This window comes from Nomascus leucogenys, chromosome 10 (genome assembly GCF_006542625.1).
Source record: "Nomascus leucogenys isolate Asia chromosome 10, Asia_NLE_v1, whole genome shotgun sequence".
NCBI classification, from domain to species: domain Eukaryota; kingdom Metazoa; phylum Chordata; class Mammalia; order Primates; family Hylobatidae; genus Nomascus; species Nomascus leucogenys.
Genome location: NC_044390.1, coordinates 40946850 through 40971517, shown reverse-complemented (window position 1 = coordinate 40971517; position 24668 = coordinate 40946850). Strand labels below are relative to the sequence as shown.

The following is a 24668-nucleotide window of genomic DNA, read 5'->3' as shown; positions in this document are numbered from 1 at the left end:
GGAACCCAAGGATCTGGCCCCTAAAAAATAAAAATCTAAAACCAAGTTAAGATTTTCTGTTTATTTGGTATGGGGTCTTCGGTAGTTCACACACAATTATTGGGAAAATAAATTACCCAGGGGAGCCCCCTCTGCCCAAGGTTCCAAGGTCGCAGAGTCACAGCAGCCCCAAGGGTGCAGGAACCCGGGAATCCGAGGGGTCCCGGTCCTGGCGGTCACTTGCCCAGCAGGAGGCCGGCGCGCAGCACGCGGGGCACGCGGCGGATGGTCAGCGAGACCCGGGTGCCGCGCACCAGGCAGGCTCCGGGCCGCGCCGACGGGCAGACTGCCGCATTGGGCGGCGGGGAGGCGGTGTCCAGCGCGTCTACGCGGGCGGCGGCGATGCCGTGGAGGAGGCGCGTGTAGGCGGGGCCGCGGAGCACCAGCAGGCTGCGCGGTTCCAGCAGTAGCGAAGTGGTGGGCCGTGGCGGAGGCCGAGGCTGCGGGGCAGGTTGAGGGTCAGCGGGGCTCAAGAAGTCGGGGGGTGGGCGAGAGGTCGGCAGGCTCCGGGGGTCAGCGAGTCCCCAGGGGCAAAAGCTGAAGAGCAAGTGTGCTCACAATGATGGAGGCTTTGGTGGTTCAGGAGTGAAAGTTGCTGGGGCCTGGGCTGGGGCTGCTGGGAAGGAAGGGCGAGGGCTCTGCAGTCCCTCGGGAGGGGGCAGGATCTAGGCGGCAGATGGGGGCGTCAAAGGGTCAGCGGACAGTGGGAGCTGCAGCTGGGATCTCCAAGGGGCTGGGGCTGGAGCTGGGACCCAGGAATCGGCAGTCCCCAGGAAATACAGGTAGAGCTGGGCTGAGAGAGCATGGCTGAAGCCAAGACCAGGTAAGGACAGAGTGAGGCAGAGGTTAGAGGCAGTGGGGGGTCCCCAAGGACATCAGGACATTAGAGGACAACCACACAGCTGAGGGAGTATCAGAGCATCCAGGAGCATGCAGGGCTCGAGGGCAAGCCTCAAGAAGGAGTGGGTCAGCGTGTTCAGGGGCATTTCTGTGAACACTGGGGTGCTAGAAATGCATCACTCAGAGAAATCATGTCAAGGGTCCAAGGAGAACCTGGGGGTGTCCTGTACCCCAAATCACATTCCTAGAGTAGCAGGACGTCTGGGGCACCCTGAGCAGGGGCAGATAGGGCATTTGGGAGGAGGCGAGGCCCCCCTGAGTTAATGGCGGTGGGGTATCTGAGGATATCAGGGTCTGCTGGGGAGTCAGGGGCATCCACTTAGCAGGCTGGGGCATCGGGGAGCCTGTGGAAATCATGGCATGTGAGGCACCCTGTAAGCAGATGGGCTGGGTGTCTGGGAGGAAGTGGGTATACCCCATGAGGAGACAAGGGAAGGTATCTGGGAGAGTGCCAGGAGTACCCCGAAGGCACGTGGGACCAGGTCATCTTGGAGGATGTGCGAGGTTGAAGTGCCTACAAGCAGTTGGGGCAGTGTCTGGGGGCCCACCTGTTCTGTAGGGTCATCGTCCTCTGGCCGCCGTGGCTCGTAGAAGTCCAGCACGGTGTGGGAGCCCAGGCTGATGGTGCTGACAGTCGGGTAGTATAGTGGTCCGTCCTCGTGGGGCTGGGGAGTGGGCACCAGGGCTGGGCAGGGCAGGAGTCCACAACCCCCACCCTCTGGGTCAAAGGGGGGCTCCCAAGCCAGGGACAGGGAGGTGAATGCCTGCTTGGGAGATGTGGCTGCCTAATGAGTGAGGGTGGGTACAGGGTCCCCTGCCCCAGCATGGCTCAGAAGTCTGAGTGGGGGAACACGGGCTGAGGGTGTGTGGTTACCATGATGCCCTCCCCAGGCAGATACTGGTTCACGAGGACATGGTTAGCTGGGAGGCCTCCAAAGAGGCTGAGGTCAGATACTTTGTCCACGTAGCGCTGGAGCCATGGGGGCAGCCGCTCAGGAACCATCCCCCGGGGATGGGGAAGCCCACCTGGGGAAGGCAGTGGGGTCCTGAGGGCTCCCCCATAGCAATAGATCCCCCATTAGGGATTCCACAGTGGCTGGAAGCACCCTGATCCCCTCAGGGACCCCTGACCCTTTGGAGATAGCCACTGGGTCCTTCAGAGGTTTCCTCACTTCTCCAGACCACGGGCCCCTTTCAGATACTCCTAGCTCATAAGGAAATCCCTAATCCCTCAGGACCTCCACTAACCCCTTCAGAATCCTCCTGGCTCTTGGGGCCCCTTGAGTTTTCAGGGACCCTCTGATGTCTTAAGTCTACTGGACCTGAGTCTCCTGCCCCAGCCTACATCCCGCCAGGGATACTTACCCCAGTTCTGTAACTTTCTCCCAGAGAGCTGGGTCCACTTTGGCTTTGGGGCATTAAAAACCTAGGAGGTGGGAAGGGGGTCACTCCTTTCTCAGGATCACCCCTCTCTGATTCTCCCACCTAGGCCAACATTGGGGCCTTTACCTCCGGGGTGGAAATGGGTCATTTCAGTGTCTGTGGGACCATTCCCTGGGGCGGTGGGTTCCTAGGATTTTGTGATTTGCCTTCTTTTCCTGGGAATGCCTTTGGCCCAAAGCCCACCCGTGTCTACCAGGATTTAGGAATCAGGGCTGCACAACCATGGTCTGAGAGTTGTAGGTCTCACAATCTACTCAGAGTTCTGGGGCTGGACAGGGCTCGTTCAGCCCAGCAAATAGTCTGCATTCTAATTTCCTGATTCCGTGCCAAACCCGGTGGCTCATGCCTGTAATCCCAACACTTTGGGAGGCTGAGGCGGGCAGATCACTTGAGGTCAGGAGTTCGAGATCAGCCTGGCCAACATGGGGAAACCCTGTCTCTACTAAAAATACAAAACTTAGCTGAGCATGGTGGCATGCACCTGTAATCCCAGCTACTTGGGAGGCTGAGGCAGGAGAATCGCTTGAACCTGGGAGGTGGTGTGGTGGCACATGCCTGCAATCCAAGCTACTCAGGAGACTGAGACACAAGAATCAGTTGAACCCAGGAGGCGGAGGCTACAGTGAACCCAGATCACACCACTGCAGTCCAGCCTGAGCGACAGAGCAAGATTGTCTCAAAAAAACAAACAAAAATTCCTGATTCCTGGGCTCTCTGAGGACAGTTTGAGTTCTGCAACCTCCTTGTTCCTATTGCCTGGGGGAGGGAGTATGCAAAGCTGAGCTATCTCAGCACAGCAAAGAAAGTACTTTGAAAATCTTCCACTGCCAAGATCCTAGTGATCTAGAATGGGCTATCCCAGTCCAACAAGTCTATGCTCTAGTTGATAATCTACTCATTCCCTTCATGGTCATGGAGCTGTACTGGGCTATCTCAGCCCAGGAATTCTATAATATGTAGATTTTTCAATGCCAAGAATGCAAAAGTCTGGAATGGGCTATCTCAGCAAAAAAGTCTGTGTTCTGTAGCTAATTTTTTCCTGGACTCAAGATCAGTGGGTTACTCCAACACAGGGAAGATATGTGCTCTGTAACTTAGGCTCTGGGGCTGCAAAGGGCAGGAACTCTGAACTTTGAAAATTCTTCTTTCCCCAAACCTTAAGAACAGAATGCAGACTGGACCATCTCAGCATAGATGTTCTGTGTTTGGTCACCTTATTCCTAAGGCTCTCGGCCTATGCTGAGCTACTTTAGCACAGGAAAGAGTTTACTGGGCTATCTCAGCACAGAAATCTGAATACAAAATTCTTTACTCCCCAGTCTCAATGATCTGAACTGGCTATCTCAGCCTATGTTTATAACCCCCTATTCTCTAAGCTCGCAGGATTGGGCTATCCCAGTAGAGGGAGTATGAGCTCTGTAACTTCCTTGTTCCTTTTCTCGGGGTCTTCACTGCAGCCTTGGGGGCTCTCATACAGAGGATGGGCATTGGGGAGGAATATGGGAAGAGTGGGAAAACAGACCAGAAGGGCACTGAGGTCACCTGTCGAAGCAAATACTCCTCCTCTTCTTTGGAGATGAAGTCAGGGACATAGTAGATTACAGGTGGTGCCTAGGATAGAGAGACCCCCTGAAGGTGTGGCCCTTCAACCCACACAGAGGACATATCATCACAGAGCAACCCCTATGCCTGGAGACAGGCTCAGGATGTCCTCAGACAGGTCAGGGTCTGAAGTCAAGGGTCCAGTGCCATTCCAGAATGGACTCTGACAGTAAGAATGAATTTGGTGAAAGGGGGCAGTCCCAACCCAAGAACTCAGGAAGCAGCCTGCCTCCTTCACCCTCTGCACCCCGAGTTCTGACAACCTGCTCCACTCTGAATGGTTCCAGGGCTGGGACTCTGGCATCCTGCTCCTCCATCAACACCAACTCCTTGCACCCAATCCTGTAGGGAGGGGAGGACATGCTGAAGTCACTGGGCCTCCCACCCTAACACCATGATGCAGCCTTCCACCCCATCACAGGCCAGGCCTCACCTCAGCCCTCTTCTGAAACTCACTTGGTCTCTAAAAGCTGAGCCTTCAGCATCTTACAAGCCACACAGAGAGCCCCTAGGCTCCATGCCCAGACACAATGAGCCCCAAGAATAATCTCCCATTACTCTGTCCACTAAGGGCCCATCAAACTACACATATGCCTTCTCAATCCTCCCACAGAGAACATTCTCTGGCCCCACACACAGGGAGCCTTTCTCAAAAGCTCTACACATAGCCCCCAGGGCTGCACTCCAGAGCCCCTTTAAACACCTTGAGACCCCGCTTCAGACCTGCAACTGTGAGCCCGGCTATCAACACTCAGCGACCCCCGCCCCCCACCGAATCCCATTCTGTGCACCCCTGTGACCCCAATCTGAGCCTCCTCAGACATGTCCACCCTCAGCCTCCTCGGATCCCCCCATTTGGACGCCCCTCGGATTTCCCTTCCTGAGCGCCCCTTCACTCCAGCACCCTGAGATCTTTAGCTCTGAGGCTGACTCCCAAATCTTCTTCCCTCCCTGAACCCTTCAGACCCCCGACTCCGAGCCTTTTAGGACTCCAAGCTCTGGGCCTCCTTGGACTCCTACTCTGGGCTCCCCCGGATCCCCACTTTCAGCCCTCTTGACATCCATCTCTACCCCCAGCACTCCCCAAAACTGACCGTCCACGAGCGTCCCCTCCAATTTCCAAATTCAACATCCCCATCCCCCTCCCAGCCATTTCCGCCCCACATTACAGACGCAGAGTCCGCAGGCCAATGGGAGCTCCCAGAGGCCTCAAGGGCCCGCCTTCCACCCAGTCGGCGCTCTCACTCAGTATTCGCCCGCCCCCTTCATCCTCGCCCAAGGATAGGCCGCGCCTCCTGGCCTCTGAGCCATTGGCAGGAGGGCGTGGGCGGGGCATCGTCGTCTGGCACTGGCCGCTCAGAACTTAGGAACTGAACCCGGCCATCGGCGGAGTGGACGCCAATGGGTGGGACGGGGGTGGCAGCCGTTACAGCCGCGGGAAGACACGAGAGGCTGCTAGAAGGACTTCCCGCGGCCAGCGCCATCACATGCCCACGCCGCAGGGAGGCGAGACTGAAGGAAGCACTTCCTTTCCCGCCTTCTCCCAGCAAGGGAAACCCCCAAACAATGACCCGACACAGAGAGGCCATAGAAACGTCTTTATTGAAGAGGACAGGAGTCATGCTGAGTTTGGGGACATGCAGTGAAGGGGCAGTCGTGAGCTGTCCTTGGTGGTCGGGGCCCCAGGTCCGCCCTGGACCCCCTGGGCCTTCAGGTTCTCCCTCGAGCTGTTGGTCTGGCCCAGGTGCCGTGGGGTCCTTTGAGGCCAGTGACTAGAACGTAGATTGAAATCAGGGTTCCAGGATTTGGGATCCCCTCAGGGCCTTGGGGCCTTCCATTTATTAGAGATGGAGGCTTTAGGATTTGGGGTTCCCTTAGGGCTGGGGCTCTTGGAATTTGGTGTCTTGAAATCCGTGGACTCGGGGCATTGAAATTCTCCAGTTTCCAGTGATGGGAATTCCTGTGTGGGGTTTCCTGGTGCCTGTGAATAGGGCTTGAGGTGCCTGGGAGCCTGGAATGCATATCCTGACTGCAGTCTCCTCCATACCAGGCACAAGGACCTCATGATTGGGTTTCCTGGGGGCTTGGGATTGGATTCTCAAACTGGGATTCCCTGGGGATTTGGGATTCCATGATTTGGGGGTCCTAGGAGTTAGGGCATTGGGGTCTTCTAGGGGCTGTAGGACTTGAGGGCACAGGGGAATTTGGGACGTGTGTACTCTAGGGTTTGGGATCCCCAGAGTCCTAGAATGGGGCCTCCAAATTTTGGGGTCCCCCAAAGGGGGAAGTCATTACTTAAAAAATAGAGAATTTTCTGGGAGCCTGGCCAGCACAGGAGCTATGGGCCATGTGGGGTGGGCTTCATACAAGGCACTGGGGGTTTCTTGAGGGTACAGAGGGTAGGAAGACTTGGGGGTCCTGTAATTAGCACTTCCAGGACTGTTTTGGTGTCTGTAAATTAAGGGTGACAGTGGGCTGGTTATGGTGGGTTTCTTCTTAAGGGGTAAGAACAAGGGTCTTTGTTAATGAAGGAAGTCTCTGATTGAGGGGTTGGAATCTAAGGGCTTCAGGGTGACCATGGGGTCACGACATCTTGAGGGGACTGATGTTAAATGGGGGAACAATGACATGAATGTCTGTTACTCTTTTGCTTTGGGGGTGTGACCTATGTTTATTTCAAGAGGACTTAAGGGGCAGTGTTTGTTAATGGGGAGGTTTCTGATCCAGGGTTGGGTGACTCAAGAATGTTCTGTTGTAATGCCTTATGTGGAGAGGGTCACCATCATTTGGGATGATGTGGAAATCTGTTAATCTAGGAATCTGCTCTGAGGGGTTGGGGATAGGGACTAGCCTGAAGGTGCTACTCAGGGAATCTCTTTCTGGGTGACATGGGGTCTGTATTTGGGGGTTATTATGGGAGTATCTGTTAATAATGGGGCCTCGATGATCGAGGGCTGGCTAACAGGGGTCTCTACTCTGGATGTGTTACTGGGAATCTCTATCTCAGGGTGACTCAGGGCTCCTCGGGTGTCAGGAGATGCTAGTGGGGACTCTGTCTCTTTGTCAGGTGTCCAGGGCCTCTAAGACTGCATCTCCGCCCTCAGCATCCAGGGGAACCAGCAGCAGAACAGCAACCTGGAAAGGAGGATGACAGGGTCACGCCCTTAGGCAGGCAGCGAGGACATCTGCACCCATCACCCCCAGCCTTTCCCCCAGTGTTTGCTATTATGGCTTTCTGGATTCTGCCTCTACCTCTCTGGCTGTGGTTTGTTTGTTTGTTTGTTTTCTGAGATGGAGTCTCACTCTGTCACCCAGGCTGGAGTGCCGTGGCACGATCTCGGCTCACTGCAACCTCTCCCTCCCAGGTTCAAGCAATTCTCCTGCCTCAGCCTCCTGAGTAGCTGGGACTACAGGTGTATGCCATCGTGTCCGGCTAACTTTTGTGTTTTTGGTAGAGATAGGGTTTCACCATGTTGGCCAGGCTGGTGTTGAACTCCTGACCTCAGGTGATCCGCCTGCCTTGGCCTCCCAAAGTGCTGGGATAACAGGCATGAGCCACCCTGCCCGGTCTCTAGCTGTTGCTCTGAGGCTCGTGTGGAGTGAAGGGTGTTCTGCTTCCTTTACCGGCCCCCCCGAAAGTGGAAGTCACTAGAATTCAGTGCGGGGCCCTACACCCTAAAGACTTTCTGGGTATCCTTACAAGTCACAAGTTTTCCTAACCTCTCTTTCCAGCCCTGACCAGAGCTCCAGACCTGAATGTCGCATAGGAGAGGGGACAGGGGTTGGCCACACACCTGGAAATGGAGTTCTCTGATGCAATGTCCTTTGGGGTCCGGACTGTGGTGAAGGTGCGTTTGGGCTGCGTCACTGAAGAGGAGGGCAGGATGTCAAGTAAGGGGATGATAGACCACCCGTGTCCTCAATACCTATCCAGACCCCTTCTCATTAATATCTCCCCATGTCTCCAGTCCCCACCTGGATCTCACATTCCCAATACCCATCTGGGCCCCTTGTCCATAATTCCCACCAAGTCCCCCAGTGACTATCCCTGTCCCCAGTATCTGCTCAACCTCATGTCCCCAAAGAGCCTTGTTGCTAATTTCCTCATACCCTTTAGCACCTATCTTTTTGGAGACCTTGTCTCATCATTTTCCTGGACCCTGTGTCCCCAATTAAATACCAGACACTGTCACCAGTATATACCTGAGAACCCATGACCCTTCCTCCCATCCCCAAAGTTATACTCCTCCCCGCATATCATCCCCCAACTCACTTGTCACTTGATGCACTTTTTTGGCTCCAACGCTGTCCCCGGGGCAATCAGTGGATCCGCCAATCCTGAGGAGACACAGGGAGGGGGAGAGGTCAGAGCCACAAGAGGCCAGGGTCTGACTGAGAGCTGGGCCCCAGGGATCTGTGAGGAAAGGGCTGGGGACTCAGGGGTGTCCACACTGTCCTGCTGGTCTGGGAGGAGGAGGCCATCTGAGGGGGCATCAGGGCTCCAGGTGGTGCCCTGGGTTGGGGCTGGAAGTTTGGGCTCACCTCTGAATACGGGATGCTGGTGCGAAGACCCCATGCCTCGGGGGGCAAGTGAAGTACCGGACGCCGAAGACAGAGCCGTCATGCTTGCCTGTGGGCTGGTCCAGCTCAATGCCATACCAGTAACCTGCAGCACGAGGGTGTCAGGATTTCTCAAGGCCCTGCCTGCCTCCCGGCCCAGAGTCCCCATCCTCACCTGGGGCAAAGTCTGTCTTCCCGTAGAAGCGCACAATCCCCTGCTTCTGGCCCGCGACAAGGACCTGGTCTCCAACCTCAGCCTTTGCCCCGTCACGCTGCTGCAAGCTGCCCAGAGATGGGGATGATGGGGTCTTCTTCTTGCCTAAGGGTAGAAAGTGCAGGAGGTGGGTAGGGGGGGTGAAGCCAGCTTTGGGAACCCCGTGCCACCTGGAAAACCCCAAGGTAGAAACCCTATTCTTCGTTTGAAGCGAAACTGAATCCCAGATGACAGAGAATTAGGAAGGGGCTTTAGGCCTGAAGGGAAACTGAGTCAGAGAACCTGAAGAACCCCAAAATCCTTTCTCAAAGCTGCGGATATGTTGGATAAGGAAAAGCTGAGTCAGAAGTCAGGAACTCAGAAACTGTCCTTTTAAAATGAAGGGAGAATTGGGTCCAAGAGTAAATCAGGCCGGGTGCAGTGGCGCAGGCCTGTAATCCCAGCATTTTGAGAGGCCGAGGTGGGCGGATCACTTGAGGTCAGGAGTTTGAGACCAGCCTGGCCAACAAGGCAAAACCCTGTCTCTACAAAAAAAATACAAACATTAGCTGGATGTGGTGGTGGGCGCCTGTAATCCTAGCTACTCGGGAGGCTGAGGCACGAGAATCGCTTGAACCCGGGAGGCGGAGGTTGCGGTGAGCCAAGATCGTGCCACCACACTCCAGCCTGGGCAACAGGGCGAGACTCTTGTCTCGAAAAAAAAAAAAGTAAATCAAATGACAAAAGACAGGATCTCCAAGGATTCTTCCCTAAAACTTGGGGAGACCTTTGGGCCTGAGAGGAAACTAAGTCACAGAGAGCAGGGAACTCACAGGTCCTTCTAAGAACTAGGGGGGGCCAGTACTGAGCCAAAGGGGAAACTGAGTCACAGAAGTCAGGAACTCAGAGCTTGTCTTCCAAAACTGGAGTTTGGGCCTGAGGAGAAATTGAGTCACAGAAGCTGAGCTACCCACACAACATCCCCAAACTGGCTCTTCCCACCGCAGGGATCCCCTCTCTGACCTTTGTGTTCCCTGCGGCCTTTGCCGGTGACACGGGAGAAGTCCATCCGGGGGGTCCGGGGCGTGGAGGTGACAGAGGAGGGGGGTGCGTCCACTGCCTTGGAGATCTTGGACACGGAGGCAAAGAGACCTAAGGGGTACAGAGTCCGAGCCTGGTGTTGTCTAAGCCTCTGCCCTTGGCCCCCATCCCCCATCCCCTATTTCCCAGTCAGCAGCATCAGAACTGCTGAGTGGACCCCCAGCCGCACCCCTCTTGGGCCCAAGGTGGGACTAACCCTGCTTGGGGGGGCAGATGAAGTACCGAACGCCCCCAACGCTGCCATCGTTCTTGCCCTCAGGCTCGTCCAGCTCCACGCCCACCCACTGGCCGCTGGCAAACTCTGTGGTCCCACAGAACCGCAGTGTGCCCGTCTGGGGAGAGAAGGGAGGCGATGGCTGAGGAAGGAATGCTGGGAAGCCAACGTGGAGTGCCCACACACAGGCAGCAAGGTGGGGTGCATGAGGCCGCCCTGGGCCCAAACCCCAGGTCACACATCACCATTTGCTGGCTACATGACTTAACCTCCCTGTGCCTCAACTTCCTTTGCTATGAAATAGGAACAGAAATTATACTCACCTTATAGGATTGTTAAGAGAGTTGCCCTGTCTCATATAGTGAATAGTGACTAGCCACATAGGACAATTTAAATTTATTTATTTATTACTATTTTTTTTTTTTTTTTTTGAGACAGAGTCTTGCTCTTTTGCCAGGCTGGAGTGCAGTGGCATGATCTTAGCTCACTGCAAACACCACTTCCTGGGTTCAAGCAATTCTCCCATCTCAGCCTTCCAAGTAGCTGGGACTACAGGCGCATGCCACCACGCCTGGCTAATTTTTGTATTTTTAGTAGAGACGGGGTTTCACCATATTGGTTAGGCTGGTCTGGAACACCTGACCTCAGGTGATCCACCCGCCTCAGCCTCCAAAAGTGCTGGGATTACAGGCGTGAGCCACCGTGCCTGGCCAACAATTTAAATTTAAACTAAGGCTGGGTGCGGTGGCTCACGCCTATAATCCCAACACTTTGGGAGGCCGAGGCTGGAGGATCACTTGAGGCCAGGCATTTCAGACCAGCCTGGGTGAAAATGGCGAGACCCTCATCTTAATCTGTTCCAAAAAACAAAGGCAGCAAGACCCTATTCTCTATAAAAGAAAGAAAAAAGGTAGCCAGATGCAGTAGCTCAAGCCTGTAGTCCCAGTTACTTGGGAGGCTGAGGTGGAAGGATTGCTTGAGCCCAGGAGTTCAGGGCTGCAGTGAGCTATGATCATGTCATTGCACTCCAGCCTGGCCAACAGAGCAAGACCCTGTCTCAAAAATAAATACACACCTTAGGAAGAAGATTCAGATAATTTTTTAATTTAAAAATAAATAAATTTAGTCTGGGCGCAGTGGCTCACACTTGTAATCCTAGCACTTTGGGAGGCCGAAGTGGCAGGATCACCTGAAGTGAGGAGTTCGAGACCAGCCTGGCCAACATGGTGAAACCCCCATCTCTACTAAAAATACAAAAAGTAGCCAGGTGTGATGGCACACGCCTGTAATCTCAGCTACTCTGGAGGCTGAGGCAGGAGAATTGCTTGAACCCAGGAGGGTTGCAGTAAGCTCAGATAGCGCCACTGCACTCCAGCCTGGGCAACAGAGCAAGACTCTGTCTCAAGAGAAAACATAAATAAATAAAAATAAAAATCAATAAATTTAAACTAAATTAAAAATGCATTTCCCCAGTCACACTCGCCATATTTCAAGTGCTCAATTGTCACATGTGGCTTGTAGCTACTTTACTGGACAGCACAGACACAGAATATTTCCACCATTACAGAAAGCTCTGTTGGACAGGGCTGTCATAGAGAAATTAAAACCCTCTGAACAGGGCTTGATATTAAGTAAAGGATCAGCAAGTATTCGTTATTGAAAAATTTTTTTTTTCTATTTTAGAGACAGGGTCTCACTCTGTGGCCCAGGCTGGAGTGCAGTGGTGCAATCATAGCTCAGTATAACCTTGAACTCCTGGGTTCAAGCAATCTTCCCTCCTCAGTCTCCTGAGTAACTGGGACTACAGGTGCACACCACCAAAGCCTGGTTAATTAAAACAACAACAACAACAACAACAAACTTTTTTAAAAAATAGAAATGGAGTATCCCTATGTTGCCCAGGTTGGTTTCAAACTCCTGGCCTCAAGCAATCCTCCCCATCTTGGCCTCCCAAAGTGCTGGGATTATAGGTGCAAAGCCACTGTGCCCAGCCTGTTAGCTATTATCATGCTGTAACTTTGGTCAGGGGACTTCTTGAGCCTTAGTTTCATCTGTAAAATAGAGATAGTAAGCCACCTCATGGAATGATTGTCTGGTGGAGACATATTTTTTTTTTTGAGACAGGGTCTTGCTTTGTCGCCTAGGCCGGGGTTGCAGTGGCATGATCCCGGCACAGTGCAGCCTCAAACTCCAGGGCACAAGCGATCCTCTCATTTCAGCCTCCTGAGTAGCTAGGACTACAGGTGTGTGCCACCACGCCTGGTTAATTTTTTCATTTTTAGTAGAGATGAGGCCTCACTATGTTGCCCAGGCTGGTCTCGAACTCCTGAGCTCAAGTGATCCTTCTGCCTCAGCCTCCCAAAGTGCTGGGATTTATGGGCATGAGCCACCACATTGGCGGAAACATTTTTTTTTTTTGAGATGGAGTTTTTGCTCTTGTTGCCCAGGTTGGAGTGCAATGGCGCGATCTTGGCTCACTGCAACCTCCGCCTCCTGGGTTCAAGCGATTCTCCTGCCTCAGCCTCCCGAGTAGCTGGGATTACAGGCACATGCCACCACACCCAGCTAATTTTGTATTTTTAGTAGAGACAGGGTTTCACCATGTTGGCCAGGCTGGTCTCGAACTCTGACCTTAGGTGATCCGCCCACCTCGGTCTCCCAAAGTGCTGGGATTACAGGCATGAGCCACCGCGCCCAGCCAAGAGCAGAAACATTTTTAATACATGTAAAGTTGCTTAGGTGCAGTGAGCCTTTAGTGAGTGTGGTTATTATCATTATGGGAGGCTCATTCACCTCTCCATGCCTCAGTTCCTTGTCCATATAAAGGGCTAATTAATTAGTGCTGATCTTAAAGGGTTGGTGGAGGGACTAGAACAGTGCCTGGCACATACAAAGAGCATTTAGTATGCACTGGACTCTGTTCTAATGGCCTTTCGCGTTTTAATTAATTTAAACCTCAACCAGCCCCCTAAGGTAGGTACTATTATTATCTCCATTTACAAATGAAGACATTGATGCCCAGAGAGGCAGAATGACTGGCTCCAGGTCCCACAGCTGGGAAGTTGCAAAGCTGAGATTTACCTGGGCAAGTCCCTGAGCCTGAGCTCATGACGCTGTGCTATGCTGCTTCTCTAAGGGGCCATGATTGGTATTCCGTGTCTTCAGATAAAGGTTTTCACCTGTTGGAGCCTCTTATAGTCTGGCTTGTAAAATGGGAAGAGTCAACCCAACCTTCTTTCAGAATTGTGCAACCGATAGGATTAGATCATGCACAGCAGAATGCTTTCTGGATGGGGCCGGGCGCAGTGGCTTATGCCTATAATCCCAGCACTTTCGGAGCCAAGGCGGGCAGATCGCTTGAGGGCAGGAGTTTGAAACCAGCCTGGCCAACATGGCAAAACCTGTTGCTACTAAAAATAAAAATAAAAAATTAGCCAGGCTTGTTGGCACACACTTGTAATCCCAGCTACTCGGGAGGCTAAGACATGAGAATAGCTTGAATCCAGGAGGTAGAGGTTGCTGTGAGCCAAGATTGCGCCACTGCACTCCGGCCTGGGTGACAGAGCAAGACCCTGTCTCAAAAAAACAAAAATAAAATTCAAACTCCTTCCAGTAGCCTACAGGTCAGCTGTGACCCAGCCTTGCTGACCTCTCCACCTCACCGCCCTTCCCATAACCCCCTCGTCACACTGCCCCTTCCTGCCTCTGGGTCTCCATACCTACTGCATCCTCTGCTTCCTTATCTTTGCAGAGGAGGTTCTTTCCTATCTCAGTTTGGACATCACCTCCTCAGAGAAGCCTTCTCAGAACACCCCAGCTAAAACCACTCCAGCATTCAGCCAAGGACAAGTTACTAAATCCAAACATGTAATGGTGTTCACAGCCCTTGTTGCTACCAGAAATTACCTTTTTTTTTTTTTCAGTAGAGGCGGGATCTCGCTATGTTGCCCAGGCTGGTCTCTAACAACTCCTGGCCTCAAGTGATCCTTCCACCTCGGCCTCCCAAAATGCTGGGATTACAGGTGTGAACCACCGTGCCCAGCCCAGAAATCATCTCAACCATAGGTTTACTTTCTTGACTGTCTCCCCTTCATTACAAGTGGAGCTCCATGAGAGCAGGGTGGGGACAGATACAGCCTTCCCTTCCTAAGACAGAGTGGGTCCCGTATGGAGCCCGAGGGACACTGGGAAATGAATGAAGTTGGAGTCCCTGGATAAATGAAGATTCTCTCTGCCCTCTGGGCTGTGATACCCACTCCCCCAAGCTGAGACTCCTTTCTCCCTTTTTTTCCCTGGCTTGCTCCTCCACATCTACAATTTGGGTGCATTCCCCATCACACCCAAATCACTCTGGCCTGGACTTGCCTAGCCAGACTTGCCTCTGCGAGCAGAGGGGCTGATGGAGGACCACAAGACCTGGGGGAGCCACAGGTGCACAGAGCTCCGCAGATCGCTCTGCTTGCCCCTCCCCATGGCAGCCATGACCGCTCTTGGCCATCACTGTCAGATAATGGGTTGTTTCCCCCCTGGATGGAGAGCTCAGCACAGGGTGAGGCTCAAAGGGACACCCACGGAACAACTGAGATTAAATCAAGTACTGGGTGGATAGTTAGGGTGGCAAGCAGACAAAGGGGAGGGACTGCACTCTGCCCAAGGACACAGCTCTGAGGGATTAAGGGGCTGAGTCCCACCCCCACCCACCACGCAAACACACACCCCAGCCCCTGACCTTCTGGCCATCCAGCAGCACGCGGTCTCCCAGGCGCAAGCCCAGTGCGCTAAGCATGAGATTGCCTGGGACGTTGTCATAGTTGGGTAGCGTGACCTTGGGGAGGGCACAAGATAGTGGCACTGCCTCTTCCAGAAGCGTCCGCAGCTCCTTGGCCACCAGCGCCGCCTCTGCCTTGTCCAGGGACATGTCCATAGGATCTGGGACCACCTCCGCCGGCACCTGTCCTTTTCGATTCTGGGGGCCAACGGGAAGAGGAGGCAGGGACTCAGTGGCACTGTTCACACCCCCATGGAGGCCCTGCCCCTAGAGACCACCAGTCTGGGTGATGCAGGGGTAGGACTAGGTCATACCCTGGGCCAACCTGGGAATAAGAAGGGTCAGGGCAAGGCCGGGTAAGGTGGCTCATGCCTGTAATCCCAGTACGTTGTGAGGCCGAGGCAGGCAGATTGTTTGAGGTCAGGAGTTCAAGACCAGCCTGGCCAACATGGTGAAACCTCCTCTCTACTAAAAATACAAAAATTAGCCGAGTGTGGTAGCGTGTGCCTGTAATCTCAGCTATTTGGGAGGCTGAGGCAGGAGAATCGCTTGAATCCAGGAAGTAGAGGTTGCAGTAAGCCGAGATCATGCTACTGCACACCAGCCTGGGTGACAGAGCGAGACTCCGTTTCAAAAAGAAAAAAGAAGGGGCAGGGCAGAAAGGTGCAGACCACATCCCCAGGGAAACCTACCCCTGAGACCCAGGGCTGGGGGTGTGTCAAGTAATTGAGGGTGGGCCTGGGGGTGTAGGCAATAGGGATGAGGACCACACTTCAGTGCTGTAGGTCATGCCCCCAGGGAAGCAATCTCTGGAGACCCCAAGCCTGTTAATGAGAACATGTGGGAGATGAACATTGAGAATGGGCTCCTGTGGGCTGGGTGCAGTGGTTCATGCCTATAATCCTAGCACTTTGTGAGGCCGAGGTGGGCAGATCACCTGAGGTCAGGAGTTCGAGACCAGCCTGGCCAACATGGTGAAACTCCGTCTCTACTAAAAATACAAAAATTAGCCAGGTGTGGTGGCACGTGCCTATAATTCTACCTACTCGGGAGGCTGAGGCAGGAGAATCATTTGAACCTGGTAGGCAGAGGTTGCAGTGAGCTGAGATTGCACCACTGCACTCCAGCCTGGATGACAGAGCCAGTCTCTGTCTCAAAAAAAAAAAAAAAAAAAAAAATTAGAGAGAGTGAGAGTGGGTTCCTGTGGTATAGAGTCAGGAGTCAAACTCTGGGCCAGTGGGAAATGGGGAGAGGCAGGGTCTCAGGGGCACAGGCCATGTTACCCCAACATACGTGTGCCTGGACGGCTGCAGGGTACTTAGCATTGTGGATGGAGCCTGGTAATGCATGGGTCGGAGGTCAAAGATCATATTGAGGGCTTAGGAGAGGACCAACCCTCTCATTCACAGAGGGCCTAGCTCGACTTTCCTCATGACCTTGAAATGCTGTTATGCACTGCCACGGGGTAGGCTGGATGACCCTGGGCAGATACCTTAATCTCTGCCTCAGTTTCCCCATTGTAAAACAAGGCTTATAATAGACTTCACCTGACATGTAATGAACACTAGGCATATTTCAGCTGTTATTGCATTTGCTGAATGTACAGATGGCATTTGTAATATCTGGGGAGTCACGGGAAATGCAGAGACCTGCTGGAGGGAAGTGGGGGAAGAAGGGAGCAGGAGGGTAATGGGTTCTGGGCAAGGGTGGCAGTACCCTCAGCGCAGGGTTGGCGCCGTGCTCCAGCAAACATTTGGCGGCGCCCAGGCACAGGCTGGAAGCAGCGATGTGCAGGGCTGAGCCGTGGTTGAAGTCACTGCACGTGGAGTTCACCACTGGAAGTGGGCAAGAGGAGGGGTTCCGGGTAAGCGCCTGTGGGACCCCAGCCCTCCTCCCACCTCGGGGCTCATCTCTTAACTTGCAGGTCCCAGAGCCTCCGACGCACAGCCCCGCCCCCACCTTGGAGCCCCCCTCTCCCTTCGCGGCCCCGACCCTCCCTAGAGTGGTAGTCCCCTGAGCCCCCTCGCCCACGCCTCCAACCTCCCGCTATCTACTCAGATCACCGTCCTCCTTCCCCTCGCAGCCTGGCCTTACCTGGGTCTCTGCGTCCCTCACCCAGGTCCTTGCCCCCTCCCAGCCAGGGCTCTCCTCCTCACCTCGCGGCCTCGCGCCCTTCAGCAGCACACGCACGAGGTCCGGCACATCAAAATAGGCGGCGTAGTGAAGCGCGTTCATGTTGGTCCAGCGGCTGCGCAGGGTCACATCTGCGCCCAGCGCCAGCAGCTGCTGCGACAGGCGCACGGCCGCCGCGGGGTCCCCTGCGCGATAGGCCGGGTCAGCTTGGAACCCCCATTCCAGAGCATGGGCCCAGTGCACGGGGAGAGGGCCCTGGGCTTCAGGGACTATAGTTTGGGATCTGAAGCTTCAGGTTCCAGATGGGGCCTGAGTTCTGGGTGGTTTTCAGCGTGTTGGGTCTGAGGGCCTAGGCTTTGGGGCTCATGACTTGGGGGTGGCGGGCCCTCACCGACTCCGTGGGCCCCAGCCTTGCACGCATAGTGGAGCAGTGTCATGTCGGTCAGCCCGTCACGATCGTTCACATGGCAGCCTCGGCGCAGAATCTGTGAGTACCAGGGGAGCAGGGAGGGTCACCCACACGTGGGGAACCACATCCCCTCTCTCCCTGGTTTCCCCAGTGTTCTCACCTCATTGCCGATGACGTCTATCTTGTGCTGGACTTGGGGCACCCACTGGCGCACAATGGCAAACAGCTCGGGGATGGTGGTCTGAGGGTCAAATAGGATCTCCTGGCACGCCGGGTCATTGGGATCGAAGAAGGTGAAAGCTGGGGTGGCAAGAGGTCCAAGGTCACCCCACGCAACTGACCCCCTCCTTCCAGCCTCAGTAGGGGAGCTCTAGGTCTTTGCCTTTTAGAGCCTCTAATGCAGGGTCTCAAGCTGGTGGCACATGGGTCACAGTCAACCCACAGGCATTTTCTGCGTGGCCAGCATGAGGTTTCAAACTCAGGTGGATTCACATAAAAATCTCGATGCCCAGTGTGTCTTGAAAAATTGGAAGATCAGGCAATTCCCATATAGCAGCGAACTCCACCCCCTGAAACAAAGGCGCGACAGAGAGTGCAGTACCTTGGAGTCTGCATGTCCAGGGGGATGGTGTCAGGCCTCTGAGCCCAAGCTAAGCCATCATATCCCCTGTGACCTGCACGTACACATCCAGATGGCCAGTTCCTGCCTTAACTGATGACATTCCACCACAAAAGAAGTGAAAATGGCCTGTTCCTGCCTTAACTGATGACATTGTCTTGTGAAATTCCTTCTCCTGGCTCATCCTGGCTCAAAAGCTCCCCCACTGAGTACCTTGTGACCCACACTCCTGCCCGCCAGAGAACAACCCCCCTTTTTCCTTTACCTACCCAAATCCTATAAAACGGCCCCACCCCTATCTCCCTTCGCTGACTTTCTTTTCGGACTCAGCCCGCCTGCACCCAGGTGAAATAAACAGCCTTGTTGCTCACACAAAGCCTGTTGGGTGGTCTCTTCACATGGACGCGCATGAAAGACGGCTACGGACCTCACCCACTGTTGCCCTGTGAGAGTATGAGTGAAGTTTGGCTGAATCTCCAGAGCAAAAATAAATAAAGCCAGAAGTCCTGGTTTTTAATAAAACTCTCTCAATTGTTTCAAATACCATGCAGTCCACATAAAATGTATCCATGACTGGGCACAGTGGCTCACATCTGTAATCCCAATGCTTTGGGGGGCCGAGGCAGGAGGACTGCTTGAGCCCATAAGTTGGAGTCAAGCCTGGGCAACATAGCAAGACCCCTGTCTTTACAAAAAGTTTTAAAATTAGCCAGGTGTGGTGGTACGCATTGGAGCTACTCAAGGAGATTGAGACAGGAGGATTGCTTGAGCCCAGGAGTTCAAGGCTTCAGTGAGCCATGATTGTGCCACTGCACGCCAGCCTAGGCAACAGAGCAAGACCCTGTCTCTGGAAATATAAAAAATAAAAATAGAGGCTCTGCACGGTGGCTCACGCCTGTAATCCCAGCACTTTTGGAGGCCAAGGCTGGTGGATCACCTCAGGTCAGGAGTTTGAGACCAGCCTGGTCCAACATTGTGAAACCTTGACTCTACTAAAAATACAAAAATTAGCCAGGCATGGTGGTGGGCGCCTGTAATCCCAGCTACTCAGGAGGCTGAGGCAGGAGAATCACTTGAACTCGGGAGGCAAAGGCTGCAGTGAGCCAAGATGGCACCACTGCACTCCAGCCTAGGTGACAAAGAGTGAGACTCCGTCTCAAAAAAAGTAAATAAATAAATAAATAAATAAAATGTATCCATGAGCAGGAATCAACCTGTGCCCAGCCAGGGTGGTGCCTAGAGGCACTCTGTTTCCTCCCACTCGACTCTAAGGAGTACTGCTCTCTGTGACATCAGCACCCAGCACAGGGCCCTGGCACGTGGCAGGAACTCAGTGCGTGGTGAATGAACAAGTACATGAATGATCAGATTATACACAGCCCAGGGAAGTGCCACATGGAAGGTGTCTCCAGGAATCAGCTGGCATGCTCCTTTTAGAACTGCAGTCACATCATAGCCCTTCTTGGCTTAGAACCCTCCTCCAGCTCCCATCCCATCCAGAGTACAGACCAAAGTCTTCCCCACAGCCCTCAGGGCTCTGCACATCCAGCCCCTCAGTTCTCAGCCCTCTCCCCTCACTTATTCCCCTTCCCTCATTTCCCACACTGGGCTCCCTCTGTCCCTCCCACGTGCCAAGCAAATTCCTGTCTCAGGGTCTTGGCACTTGCTGTTTTTCTCACTCAGGATAGACTTCCCACACATCTTCACAAAGCTTCATAAATCTTTGCTCAAATGTTATCTCCTCAGAGAGGCCTTCCCAAACCACACTGTCTAAATCGGCACCCGCCCTTCTCCATCTCCTACTCTTTTTTTTTTAGAGATAGGGTCTTGGCTGGGCATGGTGGCTCATGCCTGGAATCCCAGCACTTTGGAGGCTGAGGCGGGCAGATCACGAGGTCAGCAGTTCAAGACCAGCCTGACCAACATGGTGAAACTCCATCTCTATAAAAATACAAAAATTAGCTGGGCGTGGTGGTGGGTGCCTCTAATCCCAGCTACTCAGGAGGCTGAGGCTGGAGAATCACTTGAACTCGGAAGGCGGAGGTTGCAGTGAGGCAAGATCACACTATTGCACTCCAGCCTGGAGTCTGTCTCAAAAAAAAAAAAAAAAAAGGATAGGGTCTGTTGGAATGCAATAGTGTGATCATAGCTCGCTACAGCCTTGAACTCCTGGGTTCAAGTGATCCTCCTGCCTCAGCCTCCCTGGTAGCTAGGACTACAGTATACACCACCATGCCCAGCTATTTTTTTTTTTTTTTGTAGTGACAGGGTTTTGCTATGTTGTCCAGGCTGGTCTCGAACTCCTGGGCTCAAGCGATCCTCCCACCTTGGCTTCCCAAAGCACTGAAATTACAGGTGTGCGCCACCATGTCCAGCCCTTTATTTATTTATTTATTTATTTATTTTTATTTATTTATTTTTTTTGAGACGGAGTCTCACTCTGTCGCCCAGGCTGGAGTGCAGTGGCGCAATCTCGGCTCACTGCAAGCTCCACTTCCTGGGTTCACGCCATTCTCCTGCCTCAGCCTCTCTGAGTAGCTGGGACTACAGGCGCCCGCCACCATGCCCGGCTAATTTTTTTGTATTTTTAGTGAGACGGGGTTTCACCGTGGTCTCAATCTCCTGACCTCGTGATCCACCCGCCTCGGCCTCCCAAAGTGCTGGGATGACAAGCGTGAGCCACCGTGCCTGGCTTATTTATTAATTTTTATCATAGCTCATATCACTACTTGACACGTTTACTCCTCTTTCTCCCTCCTTCATTTCCTCTCTTCTTCCCTCACTAGGATCTAAATGCTATGATTCCATTCTGCCTCATTCGCTCCTTTATCCCCAAGGCCAGGCACGGCACACAGTAGGTGCTCAGTCAATCTCTGTTGAATTAATGTACAAATTTAACAGATACACGATTTCCTCTTGGAGTCCACCTTAGCCTTCTCCCTGTCCTCAACCACATTTCCAGATTTCTTTACATTCTGGGACAAAACCCTCTCTGGCTCTACAAGCAAGACTGCTTGGAGGGCTCAGCCTATACCCTCCGACCTCCCACTGAGTCACAGGCCCCAGACACCTACAGCCGCATTTCCAAAGGAGATTTTCCAGTTTTCTGAGGTATAGCCCCCCCACACCTCAGGCCCCAGATAACTTTCTTTTTCTTTTTTCTTTTTTTGAGACCAGGTCTCACTGTGTCACCCAAGCTGGAGTGCAGTGGTGCAATCCTAGCTTACTGCAGCGTCGAATTCTCAGGCTTAAGTGATCCTCCCACCTCACCCTCTGGAGTAGCTGGGACTACAGGTACTCACCATGCCTGGCTAATTTCTAAATTTTCTGTACAGATGGGGTCTTGCTCCATTGCCCAGGCTGATCTCGAACTCCTGGCCTCAAGCGATCCTCCTGCCTCGGCCTCCCAGAGTGCTAGGATTATAAGCCAGAATCACCGTGCCTGGCCAACTTTCTTATTTTTCTATTAGACTGAAGTCAACTTGTAGTCTCCCTGATCCACCTCTAGTGGGTGACATGTCTATGGATGCCATCTCTCTTGCTCTATCCTGGCAACGCTGACTCTCTGAACCTAGTTTCTGAACCTCACAGCTGCCGGGGATTCCCAGCCTGCATATCTTCCAAATTCCCCTCCTACATCCAACTCTGGCTGCACTCCATCCCCTTTTACCCAGTACCCAGAGGGAGCTTTCAAACTATAAATCAGACCTGCCACTCCTCTGCTTTTAAACACCCTCCCCTTGCCACTCTTCTCCCCCGTCCCACTTAGAATATAACCAAAGTCCTCACTGTAGCCTTGAAGGCCCTTCCAGATCTGGCCTATGCCAACCTCTCACCTCAACCTTGATCATTCCCTGAATGCAGCTCCAGGATCTTTCTGTTCCAAGTTCAATTCTGCCTCAGGGCCTTTGCACTTGCTGCTGTCTACCTGGAACACTCTTTTTCCAGCTCTCTTATGGCTGATTCCTCCCCATGCTCTGGGTCCCAAACTAAATGTCACCTACTCAGAAAGACCAGCCCTGACTACCCCTGCAGGTAGCTGCCCCCTAGTCATTATTGTATCTCCACCTTTAATTTCTTCTTTTTTCTTTCTTTCTTTTTTTTTTTTTTTTTTTTTTGAGACAGTCTTACTCTGTCACCCAGGCTGGAGTGTAGTGGCTCGATCTTGGCTCACTGCAACCTCTGCCTCCCAGGTTCAAGCGATTCTACTGCCTCGGCCTCCTGAGTGGCTGGGATTACAGACATATGCCACTATGCCCAGCTAATTTTTGTATTTTTAGTAGAGATGGGGTTTCACTGTGTTGGCCACGGCTGGTCTCAAACTCCTGACCTCAGGTGATCCGCTGGCCTCAGCCTCCCAAAGTGCTGGGATTACAGGCGTGAGACACCGTGCCTGGCCCACCTTTTCTTTCTTTCATAGCACTCACTTCAATCTGAATTTATCTGATTTCTGATTTAGTTATCTGTTCACTTGCTTAGTCTCTCCTTCTCTCCTGCAAGGGAGGATCATGCCTGGATCACTTACAATTAAATCTCCAGCACCCAGCATAAGGCTTGTCACAGAGTAGCAGCACTCGATAAATATCGCTCGGTCAATGATTAGACACTTTCAGTTTCTCCAAGAGGCCGCCCTCTCAGCTCCATACCCTCCTACCTCAGATCCTTTACCCAGCGGTTACCTCTCCTGGGACCCCTTTCACCTGACCCTTCTCTTAGTTAACCCCAACTCACCCTCCAGTCTTCTCAAATGTAACCTCCTCAGGGAAACCATGTCTTAAAAAACTCTTGCAGCAGCTTGTTTATGGTAAATACAATTTTCATAATGTCTTGTAATTACATATTTATTTTACAATATATTTTTCTTTCTTGCATATAAACCTAAATGTGAACTAAATTACATTATGGCTTAATACCTATTTGTGTGGCTGTTACTGAGGCCTGTGAGTTGTCTCAGGGCAAAGACTGGGTCTCTCTTGCCCCCTGCTGTGGCCCCAGCCCCTAGCATAGAGCCAGGTCCACAGCTGCTTTCAATAAATGATTGTTGAATGACTAAATGATGGAATGATGTGTCATGAATCAAAGACTAGGAGTATTACAATTCCGTTCTCCAATGGGTGAATGAAATTAATTAACAAGGGGTGCTCTGCAGCCAAGATTCCTCTGGACCACCTTCAAATTCCCCAGAATTCTCCCACCATCACCACCATCAGAGCACAGCCCACCCTCCCCGGCCACCCAACGCTCCAGGCCAGATTCCAGGGTGGGGACAGTGGTTACCGTAGTCCTTAGGGAGGGGGGCAGGTGCCGAGGGGTGCACAACAGGCTTCTGCCGGCGCTCCTGGGTGGGGCTGGGGGCCTCGGGGACGGGTTCATCTTCCTCCTCCTCTTCTTCCTCCTCTCCTCGGGGCGGCGGGGCCATCGGGGCAGGATCTGTCTTAGTCATGGTCCTCGGTGGCCCTCGGGGGGCGGGTGCAGAGTTGGGGGCAGCCTTCAGGCAAATCCTGGAGGCAGAGGTCAGCTGGAGAGGGTGCCCCGCAGGCTCCAGGGTCCCAGCCCCTAGGAGCTTCCAGGGCCCCGGGTGGCCTCCGCGCAACTGGATCTTGGGCAACCATAGGGACCCCCGTTACCCATAGAGGGCCCCGGTGTGTGCGCCCAGCGCCTGCCACCTCCCCCAGGCCCAGCCCCCCATTCTTCTCCTCCCGCGTCAGACCCCTCAGTCGCGGCCGCCCCCTCCCCGGGTTTGTTTATCTCGGGATGCAGGATGCTTCGCCCCTCCCCTTCTCCGCGGGCCGCCCCCTCCCCATCTTACCTCGGGCGGACAGCGCTGGGGACCAAAGTGGAGACTGGAGAGACTGTGGGAGCAATGGGGTGTCGGTGTCAGGGGACGTGATGGGGGAGGCGAGGGAGACAGAGAGAAGAGGACGAGGCCCAGACGCCGACAGGGGTGGGGGCGGAGAGGGAGGGGCGCAACTGCGCATGCGCCTGCTGCCCCCCTACCGGCGGCGGGGGAGGAGGAACCAGGAGGAGGGACCGGGAGGCGCTCGCATTGATGGAGGGGCCAGAGGCGGGGACTGAAAGGGGAGAGCCTCCGAGCACTGGGAGAGGAAGAGATGGCTACGGAAAGGAGCGAGATGAGCAGATACAACGGCAAAAGAGAGGGCTGAGAGGGCGGGCACAGATCTTATCCATCCTCTTCCCTCCCCCAAGCCTGCAAACCTGGCCGGTGAGGGCAGTGGTCTTGGGGCGTGGGGACGATGGGTGTTCTCTCTCTCTAGGACCCTAGACCGGACCCCTTCTCCAAGCTCACCATTCATAATGGGTGCCTCAGAGGAGTGATTTCCTAGAGACTCCTATCATGATCATCTCATCCTTACCATCATAATGCAAGGCTCACACACTGGGGCCCACAGAGGTTAAGCAGTTTGCCCAAAAGTACATGAGCAGGTGATGGAGCGAACATTTGAAACCGGACAGTCTGTAAAGTCTGATTTTTATTTTTGTTTTTTCCTAGACAGGGTCGCCCAGGCTACAGTGCAGTGTTGCGATCTTGGCTCACTGCAGCGTCAAACTCCCAGGCTCAAGCCATCCTCCCACCTCAACCTCCTGAGTAGCTGAGACCACAGGTGCATGCCACCACATCTGGAGAATTTTTTTTGAGACAGGGTTTTGCCATGTTGCCCAGGCTGG

General features: G+C 53.5%; 2 protein-coding genes across 6 annotated transcripts; both read right to left on the bottom strand.

Moving 5' to 3' along the window:
• Positions 1–43: 43 nt before the first annotated feature.
• ALKBH6 (alkB homolog 6) lies at positions 44–5186 on the bottom strand. 5 transcript variants are annotated; one of them, XM_003280070.4, is made up of 7 exons: positions 5079–5184; positions 4248–4326; positions 3925–3993; positions 2305–2365; positions 1814–1965; positions 1488–1604; positions 47–479 (listed from the first exon to the last, which is right to left on the bottom strand). In XM_003280070.4, exons 1-7 carry the CDS (start codon positions 5135–5137, stop codon positions 216–218), a joined length of 801 nt encoding a protein of 266 aa, XP_003280118.2. In that variant the 5' UTR covers positions 5138–5184; the 3' UTR covers positions 47–215. The 5 variants fall into 5 exon arrangements, with proteins under 5 accessions (XP_030675950.1, XP_003280118.2, XP_003280120.1 ...); XM_003280072.3 differs by having other exon boundaries at positions 1488–1566; XM_030820091.1 differs by having other exon boundaries at positions 388–576; positions 1488–1566.
• Positions 5187–5568: 382 nt separating this feature from the next.
• CLIP3 (CAP-Gly domain containing linker protein 3) lies at positions 5569–23961 on the bottom strand. Its single transcript, XM_030820085.1, has 14 exons — positions 23791–23961; positions 23259–23482; positions 17523–17662; positions 17345–17438; positions 16977–17138; positions 16537–16655; positions 14782–15018; positions 10035–10170; positions 9761–9889; positions 8720–8863; positions 8527–8650; positions 8258–8322; positions 7779–7851; positions 5569–7119 (listed from the first exon to the last, which is right to left on the bottom strand). The coding sequence occupies exons 2-14, from the start codon at positions 23422–23424 to the stop codon at positions 7065–7067; spliced, it is 1644 nt and encodes a 547-aa protein (XP_030675945.1). The 5' UTR covers positions 23425–23482; positions 23791–23961; the 3' UTR covers positions 5569–7064.
• Positions 23962–24668: the final 707 nt, after the last annotated feature.